The sequence below is a fragment of the Coregonus clupeaformis genome, unplaced genomic scaffold (assembly GCF_020615455.1).
Source record: "Coregonus clupeaformis isolate EN_2021a unplaced genomic scaffold, ASM2061545v1 scaf0078, whole genome shotgun sequence".
In the NCBI taxonomy this organism is placed as follows: domain Eukaryota; kingdom Metazoa; phylum Chordata; class Actinopteri; order Salmoniformes; family Salmonidae; genus Coregonus; species Coregonus clupeaformis.
The window spans coordinates 442,864-459,425 of NW_025533533.1; the positions used below are offsets into that span (position 1 = coordinate 442,864).

At 43.3% G+C, this 16,562-nt stretch overlaps 1 protein-coding gene across 1 annotated transcript in view; it reads right to left on the reverse strand.

The window, feature by feature from the left end:
• The window catches only part of LOC121557044 (zinc finger protein 271-like), a 145,116-nt gene extending 128,886 nt beyond the window's left edge, over nucleotides 1-16,230 (reverse strand). The window contains exons 1-4 of the mRNA XM_045213094.1: nucleotides 16,147-16,230; nucleotides 15,967-16,043; nucleotides 12,975-13,122; nucleotides 10,868-12,732 (exon numbers count right to left, since the gene is read on the reverse strand). Of these exons, the coding sequence (XP_045069029.1) occupies nucleotides 10,868-12,732; nucleotides 12,975-13,122; nucleotides 15,967-15,975 (2,022 nt within the window). The 5' untranslated portion in view covers nucleotides 15,976-16,043; nucleotides 16,147-16,230. The remainder of the gene's footprint in view (nucleotides 1-10,867; nucleotides 12,733-12,974; nucleotides 13,123-15,966; nucleotides 16,044-16,146) is intronic.
• Between the last annotated feature and the right edge of the window lie 332 nt (nucleotides 16,231-16,562).

Consider the following 16,562-nt stretch of genomic DNA (forward strand, 5'->3'; position numbering starts at 1 on the left):
TATTTGTCACGTTTCTTAAACACAAAATGTTATTAACTATGGATCAAATTAAACCTATGAAATTGACAGAAAGTTATTTGTATCTATTATTATAGAGCTCTGCTCAGATTAAATTAATTGCATTTTATGAGAGCAAGATTCGATTTGAAGCTGTACAACATCATTCGTTTTTTTTAAAATCTCATCAAGATATTTTTACATGATGGAATGTTCTGAAAACTGACCTCAGGTTATTGAGGGATCTAGTCTGGATTGAACCTCACAGGAAGACCGTTTTATCATGTGGAGGTTTCATTCAGGTCGCTCGGTTTAAATAAACTCTGTTTGTCTTTGGCAGGAGAGAGACCAGACTCAGAGGAACCAGAGCCAGAGACGTCCAAGCCAGCGAGACCACACCACTGCTCCAGTTGTGGAAAGAGTTTTAGATGGCTATGGAGCCTGAAAAGACATGAGAGAATACACACGGGAGAAAAGCCTTACCAATGCTCCCTGTGTGGAAAGTGTTTTACCCGGTCAGGTCAACTAAAATTACATCAGAGAACAAACACTGGAGAAAAGCTTTACCACTGCTCCCACTGCGGAAATAATTTTACCTGCTTAGCGAACCTGAAAGAACATGAGAGAATACATACAGGAAAAAACCTCTACCGATGCCTCAACTGTGGACAGAGTTTTACCCAATCAGGGGACCTGAAGGAACATGACAGAACACATATAGGAGAAAAGCCTCACCAATGCTCCCAGTGTGGAAAGTTGTTTACCTGGTTACAGAGCCTGAAACATCATCAAAGAATACACACAGGAGAAAAACCTTCACATACAGAAGAGAAGCCGTCACACACAGGAGAAAAATCTTCACATACAGGAGAGAAGCCTTACCACTGCTCTCAATGTGGAAAGAGTTTTAACTGGGAAGGACACCTGAAATCACATGAGAGAACACACACCAGACAGAAGATTTTCCACTGCTCTCATTGTTCAATGACATTTCCCCGGTTAGCGGCCCTGAAATCACATGAGAGAATTGAGAAGCTATGTTCTAAGTTAAAGTACTAAGCTAAAAATGTGAGATTGTTTTTGTTTATGCCACATGAAATCAACTTGCTTAAAGCTTATAAAAATAAATGTGTGTTTTAAAAATCTCAAGACGTATAGACTATGGCTGAGATTCGAATTGTAGTGAAGCACGCTGGACAGCTTACAATTAGGCTTTTAAAGTCATTTTCCCAGCACTTTGTGAAGAATGTGTTGTACATTTTGTTTAGTTTTTCTTCACATTGCAGATCAAATCTGAATCATTGACAGTTAACAGACAGACTACAGAAAGGAATACGGCTAGTAGGACCTAGTGATGGGAGTCTTGGGAATTTAGATTATTCGCCCTTACAGAACAAACTGGCTTCTAAACTGGCTTCCAGCAAACAGTTGTGGAAAATCTTTTTCACATGCTAAATTGGTGTAAACATGTTACCTAATTCTAATATGGTTCTGTAACAGAAACAGAGAGATAATGAACATGGGGATGGTTCTGTAATGGACAGAAACAGAGAGATAATGAATATGGGGATGGTTCTGTAACAGAAACAGAGAGATAATGAACTTGGGGATGGTTCTGTAATGGACAGAAACAGAGAGATAATGAACTTGGGGATGGTTCTGTAATGGACAGAAACAGAGAGATAATGAACTTGGGGATGGTTCTGTAATGGACAGAAACAGAGAGATAATGAACTTGGGGATGGTTCTGTAATGGACAGAAACAGAGAGATAATGAACTTGGGGATGGTTCTGTAATGGACAGAAACAGAGAGATAATGAACTTGGGGATGGTTCTGTAATGGACAGAAACAGAGAGATAATGAACGTGGGGATGGTTCTGTAATGGACAGAAACAGAGAGATAATGAACTTGGGGATGGTTCTGTAATGGACAGAAACAGAGAGATAATGAACTTGGGGAAGGTTCTGTAATGGACAGAAACAGAGAGATAATGAACTTGGGGATGGTTCTGTAATGGACAGAAACAGAGAGATAATGAACTTGGGGATGGTTCTGTAATGGACAGAAACAGAGAGATAATGAACTTGGGGATGGTTCTGTAATGGACAGAAACAGAGAGATAATGAACTTGGGGATGGTTCTGTAATGGACAGAAACAGAGAGATAATGAACTTGGGGATGGTTCTGTATTTGACAGAAACAGAGAGATAATGAACAAGGGGATGGTTCTGTAACAGAAACAGAGAGACTATGAACTTGGGGATGGTTCTGTAACAGAAACAGAGAGATAATGAACATGGGGATGGTTCTGTAACAGAAACAGAGAGATAATGAACATGGGGATGGTTCTGTAACAGAAACAGAGAGATAATGAACATGGGGATGGTTCTGTAACAGAAACAGAGAGATAATGAACATGGGGATGGTTCTGTAACAGAAACAGAGATGATGAACATGGGGATGGTTCTGTAACAGAAACAGAGATGATGAACATGGGGATGGTTCTGTAACAGAAACAGAGAGATAATGAACATGGGGATGGTTCTGTAACAGGAACAGAGAGATAATGAACATGGGGATGGTTCTGTAATGGACAGAAACAGAGAGATAATGAACATGGGGATGGTTCTGTAACAGGAACAGAGAGATTATGAACATGGGGATGAATGTACGCATATCAAATGGAATACAACAGTGCAGTTTTATTTTATTTTATTGAACTAGGCAAGTCAGTTAATAACAAATTCTTATTTAGAATGACGGCCTACCCCGGCCACACCCGGACGACACTGGGCCAATTGCGCGCCGCCCTATGGGACTCCAGATCACGGCCGGGTTGTGATACAGCCCGGGAATCGAACCAAGGGGGGTCTGTAGTGACGCCCCTAGCACCGTGATGCAGCGCCTCAGACCGCTGCGCCACTCGGGAGCCCCAACGGAACAGACCTGCAATAGCACAGTATGGACTGTATCTAATAACCAGGTAGAGGAGGACAGGAATAACCACTAGGATGAGAGCTAACAATACTATCTAATAACCAGGTAGAGGAGGACAGGAATAACCAATAGGATGAGAGCTAACAATACTATCTAATAACCAGGTAGAGGAGGACAGGAATAACCACTAGGATGAGAGCTAACAATACTATCTAATAACCAGGTAGAGGAGGACAGGAATAACCACTAGGATGAGAGCTAACAATACTATCTAATAACCAGGTAGAGGAGGACAGGAATAACCACTAGGATGAGAGCTAACAGTACTATCTAATAACCAGGTAGAGTAGTACAGGAATAACCAATAGGATGAGAGCTAACAATACTATCTAATAACCAGGTAGAGGAGGACAGGAATAACCACTAGGATGAGAGCTAACAATACTATCTAATAACCAGGTAGAGGAGGACAGGAATAACCACTAGGATGAGAGCTAACAATACTATCTAATAACCAGGTAGAGGAGGACAGGAATAACCACTAGGATGAGAGCTAACAGTACTATCTAATAACCAGGTAGAGTAGTACAGGAATAACCAATAGGATGAGAGCTAACAATACTATCTAATAACCAGGTAGAGGAGGACAGGAATAACCACTAGGATGAGAGCTAACAGTACTATCTAATAACCAGGTAGAGTAGTACAGGAATAACCACTAGGATAGGAGCTAACAGTACTATCAACAGCAGAGTGTAAACATGCTGCCTGACGCCACACAATGACGCTATACAATTTGACAACATCAATAGCCCAGTGTTACACATAGAAATGACATAAAGGTATTAATAGCCCGTAATATTAACAACTTCAGCGTATAACATCGTCATAGTAACGTGGTGATGTACAAAGCTAAGCTAAACAACAACAAAACTACTTTCCAAAAGTATGTGGACACCTGCTGGTCGAACACCTCACTCCAAAATCATGGGCTTTAATATGGAGTTGGTCCCCCCCCCTTTGCTGCTATAACAGCCTCCACTCTTCTGGGAAGGCTTTTCCACTAGATGTTGGAACATTGCTGTGGGGACTTGCTTCCATTCAGCCACAAGAGCTTTAGTGAGGTTGGACACTGATGTTGGGCGATTTAGGCCTGGCTTGCAGTCGGCGATCCAATTCATCACAAAGGTGTTCGATGGGGTTGAGGTCAGGGCTCTGTGCAGGCCTGTCAAATTCTTCCACACCGATCTCGACAAACCATTTCTGTATGGACCTCGCTTTGTGCATGGGGGCATTGTCATGCTGAAACAGGAAAAGGCCTTCCCCAAACTGTTGCCACAAAGTTGGAAGCACAGAATCATCTAGAATGTCACTGTATGCTGTAGCGTTAAGATTTCCCTTCACTGGAACTAAGGGGCCTAGCCCGAACCATGAAAAACAACCCCAGACCATTATTCCTCCTCCACCAAACTTTACAGTTGGAACTATGCATTGGGGCAGATAGTGTTCTCATGGCATCCGCTAAACCCAGATTCGTCCGTCGGACTGCCAGATGGTGAAGCGTGATTCATCACTCCAGAGAACACGTTTCCACTGTCCAATGGCGGTGAGCTTTACACCACTCCAGCCGACGCTTGGCATTGTGCATGGTGATCTTAGGCTTGTGTGCAGCTACTCGGCCATGGAAACCCATTTCATGAAGCTCCCGACAAACAGTTAATGTGCTGACGTTGCTTCCAGAGGCAGTTTGGAACTCGGTAGTGAGTGTTACAACCGAGGACAGATGATCTTTACGCGCTTCAGCACTCGGCGGTCCCGTTCTGTGAGCTTGTGTGGCCTACCACTTCGCGGCTGAGCCATTGTTGCTCCTAGACGTTTCCACTTCACAGTAACAGCACTTACAGTTGACCGGGGCAGCTCTGGCAGGGCAGAAATTCGACAAACTGACTTGTTGGAAAGGTGGCATCCTATGACGGTGCCACGTTGAAAGTCACTGAGCTCTTCAGTACGGGCCATTCTACTGCCAATGTTTGTCTATGGAGATTGCATGGCCGTGTGCTCGATTTTATACACCTGTCAGCAACGGGGTGTGGCTGAAATAGCCGAATCCACTAATTTGAAGGGGTGTCCACATACTTTTGCATATATAGTGTACTTTGTGTTCACCCATCCAATACTGATAACTCCACCCACTATAACACGTTGTGGGGGGCGACTTCTGTTAAACCCTACTGGTGCTTGTGTACTACAAGCTCTTTGCCTAGTTGCTCAGGCATTCCGTTTAAGATTGTTAAAGAAACCAGATCATATGAGAGAATTGTGCATTTAGCATAGGCCTGTTTTTTTAACTTGTTATTTGTGTGTGTGTAGCATAAGTACCTAACTAGGGAGGTATGTCCCCATGATGTTCTGGGCGCCCAGCCTACCTCCCCAGCCTAGAGCTGTGTAGCATAAGAACCTAACTAGGGAGGTATGTCCCCATGATGTTCTGGGTGCCCAGCCTAGAGCTGACAGACGCCACGTATGGGGGTTCCTGTTTAGTCAGAAGGGAACAAACTGGTTCCTCTTAATCTACTGAAAACAAAGTGTTGTATCCTACGCACAAGCGATAAAGCTGTTGTCCTGGTTAGAGCCTGTTGCTGGGCGAAAGGTTCATGCTTATGTACAGTACCAGTCAAAAGTTTGGACACACCTACTCATTCAAGGGTTTTTCTTTATTTGTTACTATTTTCTACATTGTAGAAAAATAGTGAAGACATCAAAACTATGAAATAACACATATGGAATCATGTAGTAAACAAAAAAGTGTTAAACAAATCAAAGTATATTTTATATTTGAGAATCTTCAAATTCAGCCACCCTTTGCCTTGATGACAGCTTTGCACACTCTTGGTATTCTCACAACCAGCTTCATGAGGTAGTCACCTGGAATGCTTTTCCAACAGTCTTGAAGGAGTTCCCACATATGCTGAGCACTTGGTGGCTGCTTTTCCTTCACTCTGCGGTCCGACTCATCCCAAACCATCTCAACTGGGTTGAGGTCGGGGGATTGTGGAGGCCAGGTCATCTGATGCAGCACTCCATCACTCTCCTTCTTGGTAAAATAGCCCTTACACAGCCTGGAGGTGTGTTGGGTCATTGTCCTGTTGAAAAACAAATTATAGTCCCACTAAGCCCAAACCAGATGGGATGGTGTATCGCTGCAGAATGCTGTGGTAGCCATGCTGGTTATGTGTGCCTTGAATTCTAAATAAATCACAGACAGTGTCACCAGCAAAGCACCCCCACACCATAATACCTCCTCCTCCATGCTTTACGGTGAGAAATACACATGCAGAGATCATCCATTCACCCACACCGCGTCTCACAAAGACACAGCGGTTGGAACCAAAAATCTCCAATTTGGACTCATCAGACCAAAGGACACATTTCCAACAGTCTAATCTCCATTGCTCGTGTTTCTTGGCCCAAGCAGGTCTCTTCTTATTATTGGTGTCCTTTAGTAGTGGTTTCTTTGCAGCAATTCGAACCATGAATGCCTGATTCACACAGTCCACTCTGAACAGTTGATGTTGAGATGTGTCTGTTACTTGAACTCTGTGAAGCAGTTATTTGGGCTGCCATTTCTGAGGGATTTTCTGTTGCCTTGACACACACACATTGTCCTCACTAGAACACTAGAATAACCAGCAGTTGCTACTGACGACCAAATTCGGTACCTTTTTACCCCCAGTTTCGTCTCGTCCTCCGCACACATACACACGCCAAGATCACGTGTTTTGTACACGCTTGCATAAGACAGTTTGACTATATAAGGCTTCTGTACTCCTTGTGTCGTTTGAGCTCTCAGCCGTACACCTCAAGAGTGCATGACTGACCAGCTTCATTATTGCAATTCTTATTAAATAAAGATCAATTGTTTTGTAGAAATTACAGTCTCCCCCTTTCTTAGTTAGAATTTCCACAACAACGTCCAGCTGAGGGCAGTTTTTTTTATACCCTAATGGGCAGGTTTGGCTTTTAGAAAACCAGGGTCAGGGCAGTTTTCATACCCTAATGGGGAGGTTTGGCTTTTAGAAAACCGGAGTCAGCTGTTACCTAGTTACCTCGGCGTTGCCATACTTCTCACTGAAACTGGCATTCTATATATTTCTCAGCAAGGAAACAATCTGCCTTGTATAAAATGCAGTATAAACAAACTATGTTGCTGGGCATAAACTGGGACTGACGCTGTGTTCATATCCAAGTGGGAAGGTGGTAATTCCCATTCGTGAAGTAGTAATGAGCATTCGCTGCTTTGAACTCGTTGAGAAAACGCTGATTGGCTAATTGCAACAACAAAAATGCTGCGTCAACCATAATCTAAAAGTACCGCTGTCATGTTCACAAACAAATTACAGTGTTCAAAAACCATAAAGATCATTTTTTGTTGTTGTTGCATTTAACTTCCGAAAATGCTGTTATCAAGGTAATTTCCTTAGTACAGTGGTCACCAACCTTTTCTGAGTCAAGATCACTTTCTGAGTAAAATTTTCTGAGTCAAAATGTGAGATCCACCGCTCAGATTTTTTATTTTTTTTAAACATGACTTTAAAAAACGTAAGCCTATGCAACATTAACCAATTAATGGCGCAGTGGTCTAAGGCACTGCATCGCAGTGCTAGCTGTGCCACTAGAGATCCTGGTTCAAATCCAGGCTCTGTCGTAGCCGGCCGCGACCGGGAGACCCGTGGGGCGGCGCACAATTGGCCAAGCGTCGTCCAGGGTAAGGGAGGGAATGGCCGGCAGGGATGTAGCTCAGTTGGTAGAGCATGGCGTTTGCAACGCCAGGGTTGTGGGTTCGATTCCCACGCGGGGCCAGTATGATTTTTTTTTATTTGGAAGTTAAATCAATAAGTTAAGACATTCACCTGACAACTTTGATAGGGAGCTAGCTAGATAGCATGGTTTCCATTTTCCAACAGATGTTTCTAATTCCCCTGATTGGCCATCAGCAGTTACTGGTCTTGGAACTCATGTGTTCACCAGTGACAGCTCCATGGAACCACTGCTTGCCCTGAACCGGAGCTCTCCTTTTATACAGACACAAATGCATAGTCATGCTTATACATCATGCATAAGTTACTCCTCTCTATGTGAATGAATAACATCTTTCAGTATCACATGTTGGCTACTCACGAGGGCTACGTGCATTTCTCTATGTGGGGTCTGTCGAAGCCGGCCGCGACCGGGAGACCCATGGGGTGGCGCACAATTGGCCCAGCGTCGTCCAGGGTAGGGGAGGGAATGGCCGGCAGGGATGTAGCTCAGTTGGTAGAGCATGGCGTTTGCAACGCCAGGGTTGTGGGTTCGTTTCCCACGGGGGGCCAGTATGATTTAAAAAATAATAATAATAAATAAATAAAAATGATGTATGCACTCACTAGCTGTAAGTCGCTCTGGATAAGCGCGTCTGCTAAATGATTAAAATGTTAAATGTAAATGTAAGTGGGGCTTCTGTCTCTTATTAGTGGCGTGACTCAAAAAATTATATACATACGTAAGTTAAAGAACAATCACACTCTGTATTGACTATATTCACTATCCAGGCATGCATCTGGAGTACAAAGTATCAATCATGTTCATTCTGTTTTACCTTTATCATTTCATAACACATTATAAAACATATCAATTAATACTTAAACATGGTTTAAACATGTCATGGCCATAACCCATTCTCAACCACATACATTTAAGCCAATCCCAAAAAGCATCCTCCCAGGACCCTTGAGATTATGTGCATGTGGCTATGTGTCAGGTCATAAGCACAAACAAATGATAACACTAGTTCCATTGTTACTCCAATCTCCACACAGCCGCCACCAGGAGTTGTATCTCCATCACATGTCCTTGACATACCCAGACCAGCTGCAGGGAGTTATCAAAAGCACAGCATTTGCACTAAAGAAATGTCTCTGCTCTGTTTTAACCCTTCAACTGGTTCTCAATCCATAAGCATTTAAGGCATATACAGTGGGGAGAACAAGTATTTGATACACTGCCGATTTTGCAGGTTTTCCTACTTACAAAGCATGTAGAGGTCTGTAATTTTTATCATAGGTACACTTCAACTGTGAGAGACGGAATCTAAAACAAAAATCCAGAAAATCACATTGTATGATTTTTAAGTAATCAATTTGCATTTTATTGCATGACATAAGTATTTGATACATCAGAAAAGCAGAACTTAATATTTGATACAGAAACCTTTGTTTGCAATTACAGAGATCATATGTTCCCTGTAGTTCTTGACCAGGTTTGCACACTCTGCAGCAGGGATTTTGGCCCACTCCTCCATACAGACCTTCTCCAGATCATTCAGCTTTCGGGGCTGTCGCTGGGCAATACGGACTTTCAGCTCCCTCCAAAGATTTTCTATTGGGTTCAGGTCTGGAGACTGGCTAGGCCACTCCAGGACCTTGAGATGCTTCTTACAGAGCCACTCCTTAGTTGCCCTGGCTGTGTGTTTCGGGGACGTTGTCATGCTGGAAGACCCAGCCATGACCCATCTTCAATGCTCAGTATCACATGTTGGCTACTCACGAGGCTACGTGCATTTCTCTAAGTGGGGCTTCTGTCTCTTATTAGTGGCGTGACTCAAAAAATTATATACATATGTACGTTAAAGAACAATCACACTCTGTATTGACTATATTCACTATCCAGACATATATCTGGAGTATCAATCATGTTCATTCTGTTTTACATTTATCATTTCATAACACATAAAACATATCAATTAATACTTAAACATGGTTTAAACATGTCATGGCCATAACCCATTCTCAACCACATACATTTAAGCCAATCCCAAAAAGCATCCTCCCAGGACCCTTGAGATTATGTGCATGTGGCTATGTGTCAGGTCATAAGCACAAACAAACGATAACACTAGTTCCATTGTTACTCCAATCTCCACACAGCCTTCACCAGGAGTTGTATCTCCATCACATGTCATTGACATACCCAGACCAGCTGCAGGGAGTTATCAAAAGCACAGCGTTTGCACTAAAATAAATGTCTCTGCTCTGTTTTAACCCTTCCACTGGTTCTCAATCCATAAGCATTTAAGGCATATAGGTGTTTAATTCTACAACATGTGTACTAGAAAATCATCCATATATAGAAAATCATCCATAAGGGATAAAGAGTCTGAAAGGTGTTTTGACCGAGGTGAGTGCTACAGGTCTGTCGTTGCATTGCATTGACTCCACATTACTGGCCTGCATGACAAAGGAGCCTTGTGTTTTAAAAAAATCCCTACAAATCATCCATTATGTTTGGAACAAGGATGTTAAGTAATACTGCAAGACAACACAGTAAATAGATAAACGTTTTGGTCAAATCCACAACACTGAGTGAAACCCTCTTTTAATTTTCAAGTATTGTGCATTCAGCATCGTGTTGTGGCCATTGTCCGGTGCAACCTAGAAGCGTTCATGTGTCCCTTGATGATCATTCTATAAATGTTTCTATAGGTGTTCCATCATTTACAAATTAGATGCAGGCTTAAAATATTTATCAGTGTGTGTTCTCTTGTCAGGTGAGCACAGCCATTAGGCATCGCTCCTGTGTGTGTTCTCTGGTGTATAAATCAGTTCCCTTGAGGTGGTAAAGCATTTCCCACAGTCAGCGCAGTGGTACGGTTTCTCTCAGGTGTGTATTCTCTTGTGTGAAGCCAATGGTTCCTGACTTAGTGAATCTCTTCCCACATTCATCACACCCCCGGCCTGAGTGAATCTCTTTTCACACTCTGAGCAGCTGTACGGCCTCTTTAATGTGTGGATTCTCTGGTGATTCCTTAAGGAATCGGATCTTGAAAAACTGAGTCCACACTCGTTCAGGTTTAATGATTGTTTTTGGAGTGAGTTCGCAAATCACCTGACGTGACAAAACTCTTCCCACACTGATCACAGTGGTGCGGCTTCTCTCCTGTGTGCCTTCTCTTGTGTATTGTAAAGGCGAAGGGCTGGGCAAAACTTTTCCCACAGTCAGGGAAAGGGCAGTGGTATGGCCTCTCTCCTGTGTGTCTTCGCTGGTGAATTCGCAAGGTTGTCATTGCAGCAAAGTTGTTCCCACAGTCTGAGCAAGAGTATGGTTTCTCTCCCTTGTGAAGACGCTCATGTTCATTGAGAGAACATTGCCGAAGGAAGCTCTTGTCGCAGTGGGAGCAATGGTAAGGCTTCTCTCCAGTGTGTATAAGCTGGTGTTTCTTCAATGCGCCTTGCGTTGTGCAGCTCGACTCACACTGAGAGCAGTGGTACATCTTCTTCTCTGAATGTGTGAACTTGTGATCCTTTAAAGAGGCAAGTCTTGAAAAGCTCTTCTTGCAGTCAGAGCAGTGATAGGGTTTCTCTCCTGTGTGTATTCTTCGGTGTATCCCAAGATTGGTTCTATGTGCAAACTTCTGCCCACATTCAGAGCACTCATACGGTTTCTCTCCAGTGTGAATCCGCATATGACTTTCCAGTGCCCTGGCAGAGGACAGACTAGCACCGCACTGGGAGCAGCAGTGAGGTTTATCTTCTGTGTGTCTGACCTCATGTTCTTTCAGAGATCTGTTGTTAGAGAAACTCCGCTCACACTTAGAGCAGTGGTATGGCTTTTCTCCTGTGTGAATTTGCATATGATTTTTCAGGTGATCTGACCGTCCAAAACTCCTCTGGCAAACATTGCAGCTGTGTGGTTTCTCTCCTGTGTGAATTCTCTGGTGTTTGTACTGGGCTGAACTAGTGCCAAAGCTCAACTTACAGTGGGAACAGTGGAAGGGTTTCTGTCCAGTGTGTGTTCGCTTATGCTGCTCTAGAGAATGAGATGATCCTAGCTTCTTGCCACACTTGGGGCATTGGTAGAGTTTCTCTCCAGTGTGCACTATGTTATGTCGCCAGAGTCCACTCTTAACAGCAAACCTCTTCCCACACTCAGTACATTGGTGGGGCTTCTCTCCGGTATGTCTAAGCTGGTGACATCTTAAAGCAGACGACTGTCGAAAGCTTTTCCCACAGTCAGTGCATTGGTAAGGTTTCTCCTCTGTGTGAATCCTCTGATGTATTCTGAGTGACTTAGCAGAGGAAAAGCTTCCCCCGCACTGCTCACAGTGGTGAGGCTTCTCTCCTGTGTGTATTCGTTTGTGTTCAAACAGTGTTGAGGCTTCTTTGAAACTCTTCCCACACTCAGAGCAGTGGAACGGTCTCTCTCCACTGTGAGTCCGCTGGTGAGCTTTTAAGCTTTGTGAAGTAACAAATCTCTTCCCGCAGTCAGAGCAGCAGTGGGGTTTTTCACCAGTGTGTTTTATTCTCTCATGTATCCGTAACCCACTGGAGTATCTAAATCTCTGCCCACATTCTGAGCACTGGTACGGTTTTTCTCCAGTGTGGATACGCATGTGTCCTTCCAGTGCACTGGCAGAGCAGAGGCTCGCTCCGCACTGGGAGCAGCAGTGAGGTTTTTCTACTGAGTGTATGATCTGGTGTGCCTTCAGATTTAATCTCTGAATGAATCTCTTCCCACATTGATCACAGCTATAAGGTTTATCTCCAGTATGAATTCTCTGGTGTCTTTTAAGGTCTGCTGAAGAGGTGTAACTCTTACCACAGTCAGAGCAGCAGTGAGATTTCTTCCTTGTGGGTCTCTGCTGTTGTTTCTTGAGGTGTTCTGATCTGGGGAGACTTTTCTCTGCCTCCTCAGCATCAAGATGTTGTTTAGCCTTCCAAGATGACAAGCTTCTACTGAGAGAGTGACGGTTAGGACTGTCCCCTGTGAAGCAAAGACAGACAGTTATGGTTCCTTCTCCATATCGAAGCCAGATTTTCACAGTCTTGTAACCGAATTTAAGCATTTCAATCTTCAATGTAAAATCCTATTAAATCTTCAATGTCAATGTATCCAAGGGTGTAGGAGTGCTTGTAACGATTCTATTTAAACAGATTGTATTTAGTGGTAATTAATGACATACGGGGAGTGTCCCAAAATAAATGTATGTAAGAGCATAAACCCACTTATCTCCAGTGATTTCCTGCAGTCGACCAGCCGCACAGACACCCTCTTCAGACCCAGCAGTAAGGGGCTACCGGGAGAGGTACGACCCAGGGACTCTGGGAGGGGTAAGGGGGAGGAGGGTTGGAGGGAGGATGAGACAGATGTTTCCTGTTAACCCAAAAAGAGAGTAGAGGGTGTTGTCATATTGGTACATTGAGAGTAAAACTCCACAATAAAATGGTCTAGAGGGTAAAACAACTAAATAATGATCTAAAATGGGTCTTCAACTATTAAACCTTTGTCCAGAAAACCGTTTCTCTGAGTTGTTCCTGATGTCCCACTATAGTATAGTCTAGGGTTTTCCATTACAGCACCAGTGGGAACCAATTTGAAAAGCCATATCTCAGACTGGCCAATAAAAAGAAAGATGGGCAGTCTGAGATATGGCTGTTTCTTTGCAACTCTGCCTAGAAGGTCAGCATCCCGGAGTCGCCTCTTCCCTGTTGACGTTGAGACTGGTGTTTTGCGGGTACTATTTAATGAAGCTGCCAGTTGAGGACCTGTGAGGCAAACTAGACACTAATGTATTTGTCCTCTTGCTCAGTTGTGCACCGGGGCCTCCCACTCCTCTTTCTATTCTGGTTAGAGCCAGTTTGCGCTGTTCTGTGAAGGGAAATCTTTCTCCACCAGATTGAGAGGAGTAAAATTAGCCTTAAAAAAGGTTATCAAACTTGTCCGTGACATGTACCACCAAGTATGTAAATTTGTTGAGAACTACTCTGAAAAGGCAATGTGTGTAATGGGTAGTTACGAGCTGCAGCATTTAAAGGGAAAAGCGCACGTTTTTCAGATTTAATTTGTAACCAGAGACTGGGCCAAATGCATTAAGAACAGATCGCCCAATGGGTAAGGGTACATCGGGGTTTGAGATATAGAGAAGCAAGTCATCCGCATAAAGTGAGACCCTTTGTTCGATGTCGCCTCTGAACTCTCCCGTTATACGTGGGTCGGATCTATGATGCCTCTGAACTCTCCCGTTATACGTGGGTCTGATCTATGATTCCTCTGAACTCTCCCGTTATACGTGGGTCGGATCTATGATGCCTCTGAACTCTCCCGTTAGACGTGGGTCGGATCTATGATGCCTCTGAACTCTCCCGTTATAAGTGGGTCGGATCTATGATGCCTCTGAACACTCCCGTTATATGTGGGTTGGATCTAAATGCAGTAGCGAGGGGCTGAATGGCGATGTCAAAAAGCAATCTCTTCCATGGTGATAGGTTCCTCCAATTGAAGCTTGGGAGACTGAATCAATTGTTGGGACAGTTAAGAGTGTTAAAAAGTTGTATCAAGAGCCGAGGGGTCAGCGGACTGTTCCGGAAGTGTATAAAGAGGCATAGAAGTCCTTCAACTGGTTATTGATTAGCTGAGGATCTATTGTTGCATCTGTAGGCGTTTGAATTTAGCAATATTTATTTAGCAGAGGAAGACTGGCGAAGCTGATGAGAAAGCAATTTATTTTCCTTTGTCACCATCTTCATAGTGATGTCATGTCGCGACTTAAGCAGCAGTTCCTCAATTTGGCCTGTTGACAAGGGATCAAATTCAGCTTGTAAAGACAGTCGATCCCTGCACACATTTGGGGATGGCGAGGTCGCGTAAAATATATTCTAACTGCGAAAAAACGAATTGTCAGTTCAGAGAGACTTTTTCCTTTCAAAACTAGTGGCATGATTTGACCTCTAATGTAGGCCTTAAAAGTCTCCCACAGAACAGATGCTGAAACGTCGGGGGTGTCGTTAGTAGCTATAAAAACATAAATCTGAGCAGTCCAAAAGTTGACAAAACTTTCATCCGACAACAAGCCCATATTAAAACGGCAAGGTACACCAACCCCCCCCACCCTCAAAACTATGAAATAACACATATGGAATCATGTAGTAACCCCCCCAAAAAAGTGTTAAACAAATGAAAATATATTTTATATTTGAGATTCTTCAAATAGCCACCCTTTGCCTTGACAGCTTTGCACACTCTTGGCATTCTCTCGGAGAGTGGGGCGGCAGGTAGCTTAGCGGTTAAGAGCCTTGTGCCAGTAACCGAAAGGTCGCTGGTTCTAATCCCCGAGCAAGGCACTTGAGCAAGGCACATCTATCGATGTGCCCTTGAGCAAGGCACTTAACCCTAATTGCTCCTGTAAGATAAGAGCGTCTGCTAAATAAATAAAATGTAAGTTGATCATATAAATGACGTCTCTTTTGAGCCTGAACTTCCTCAAACTAAAGGGCGGCGTACTGGCCATCGCTGTCCTCCTCCCGACCTGGCGTGTTGCTTGGCGGGGTTTCTCGCCCAGGCAAGCCTGGGGCTTTACTTGGGGGCTCCTTTGGGAGGGTCACTTTTAGAGCGAGTGTCTCTTTTAACGGACATTTCAGCGATTTGTGGAACAGTGAAGAGTCAGATTTTGTATTCGGGAATGGAAGTCAGGTTGTTGACTAGACTGAGGTCTTAAATAACAGAAATATGACCGTTTACGTCAATTAGCAGCTGTGCTAGCTTGCTGACGATAGATTGTTAGTTGAATGCGGCCCTCTTATGTCAAGTCGCGTTTACAGCGATTATAACGCTTCTTTCACTGTTATGAAGAGAAGAAAAAAAGAGATGAAGAACCTTGATTCGGACATTCTGCCGACCAAGTTAACCGAAACTGTGTCAAAGGAGCAGACAAATATGCCCGGCTCTCCAGTTAGTAGCTCGTTCAGGAAAATCCGAGGCTTTGCTGCGGCCTACTTTAGCAATCATCCATTCAGCAATTCACGGCCATTATTACCGTTCGGGAGGGCAACGAGATATGAAACGATGTCAACAATACTTAGTAATGCGAAATTATTTAAACAATACATTAAACTGTGCTCTAAATTAAATAAAGTGTGTCACAACCTGGTGAAGCTCCGGGAAACGTGTTACCCGCCGACGGGTTTTAAAAAATATATATTTTACATGCATCTAACTCACCTGATTCATTGTGGACACTCGTTTGCAGAGTTTGTGGTAGAAATATTAGTTCAATAATATCTCTCAGAAATCGGAACCTGTGAAAACAGTATAGAAAATTACCTATAGATTCAGGCGAAGTGAACCAGATGAGATGTTTATCCCTAGTCTGTTGAATTGTAGATTAGGGAGGTAGCGGACCGTTATTTCTCTGCATAAAGTCACGAGAAAAAAGACAGACTCCGACTTCACATCCATTCGACTGAAAACATTTCCTTCACATGACCAATCTGTCTGCAGCAGCTCACAAAATGGTTGCCAAAAGGCGGATCTTTTTTTCAAAATAAGAGTCGTCCTGCAATGACAAGCGAAGTTGATCGATTTTTGAAGCACTCTAGTGCAGTAAAACTGTGCATTTCATTGCAAACGCATAGAGGGGAAAACATAGATAATTTGATGCATTTAAAAAAAAAAGTACTTTATTACACTGATCACAAATATTAATGCAACATGTAGTGTTGGTCCCATGTTTCAGGAGCTGAAATAAAAAATAACAGATTTTTTTTTAAATATACCCACAAAAGCTTATTTCTCTCAGATTTTGTGCGGAAATTTGT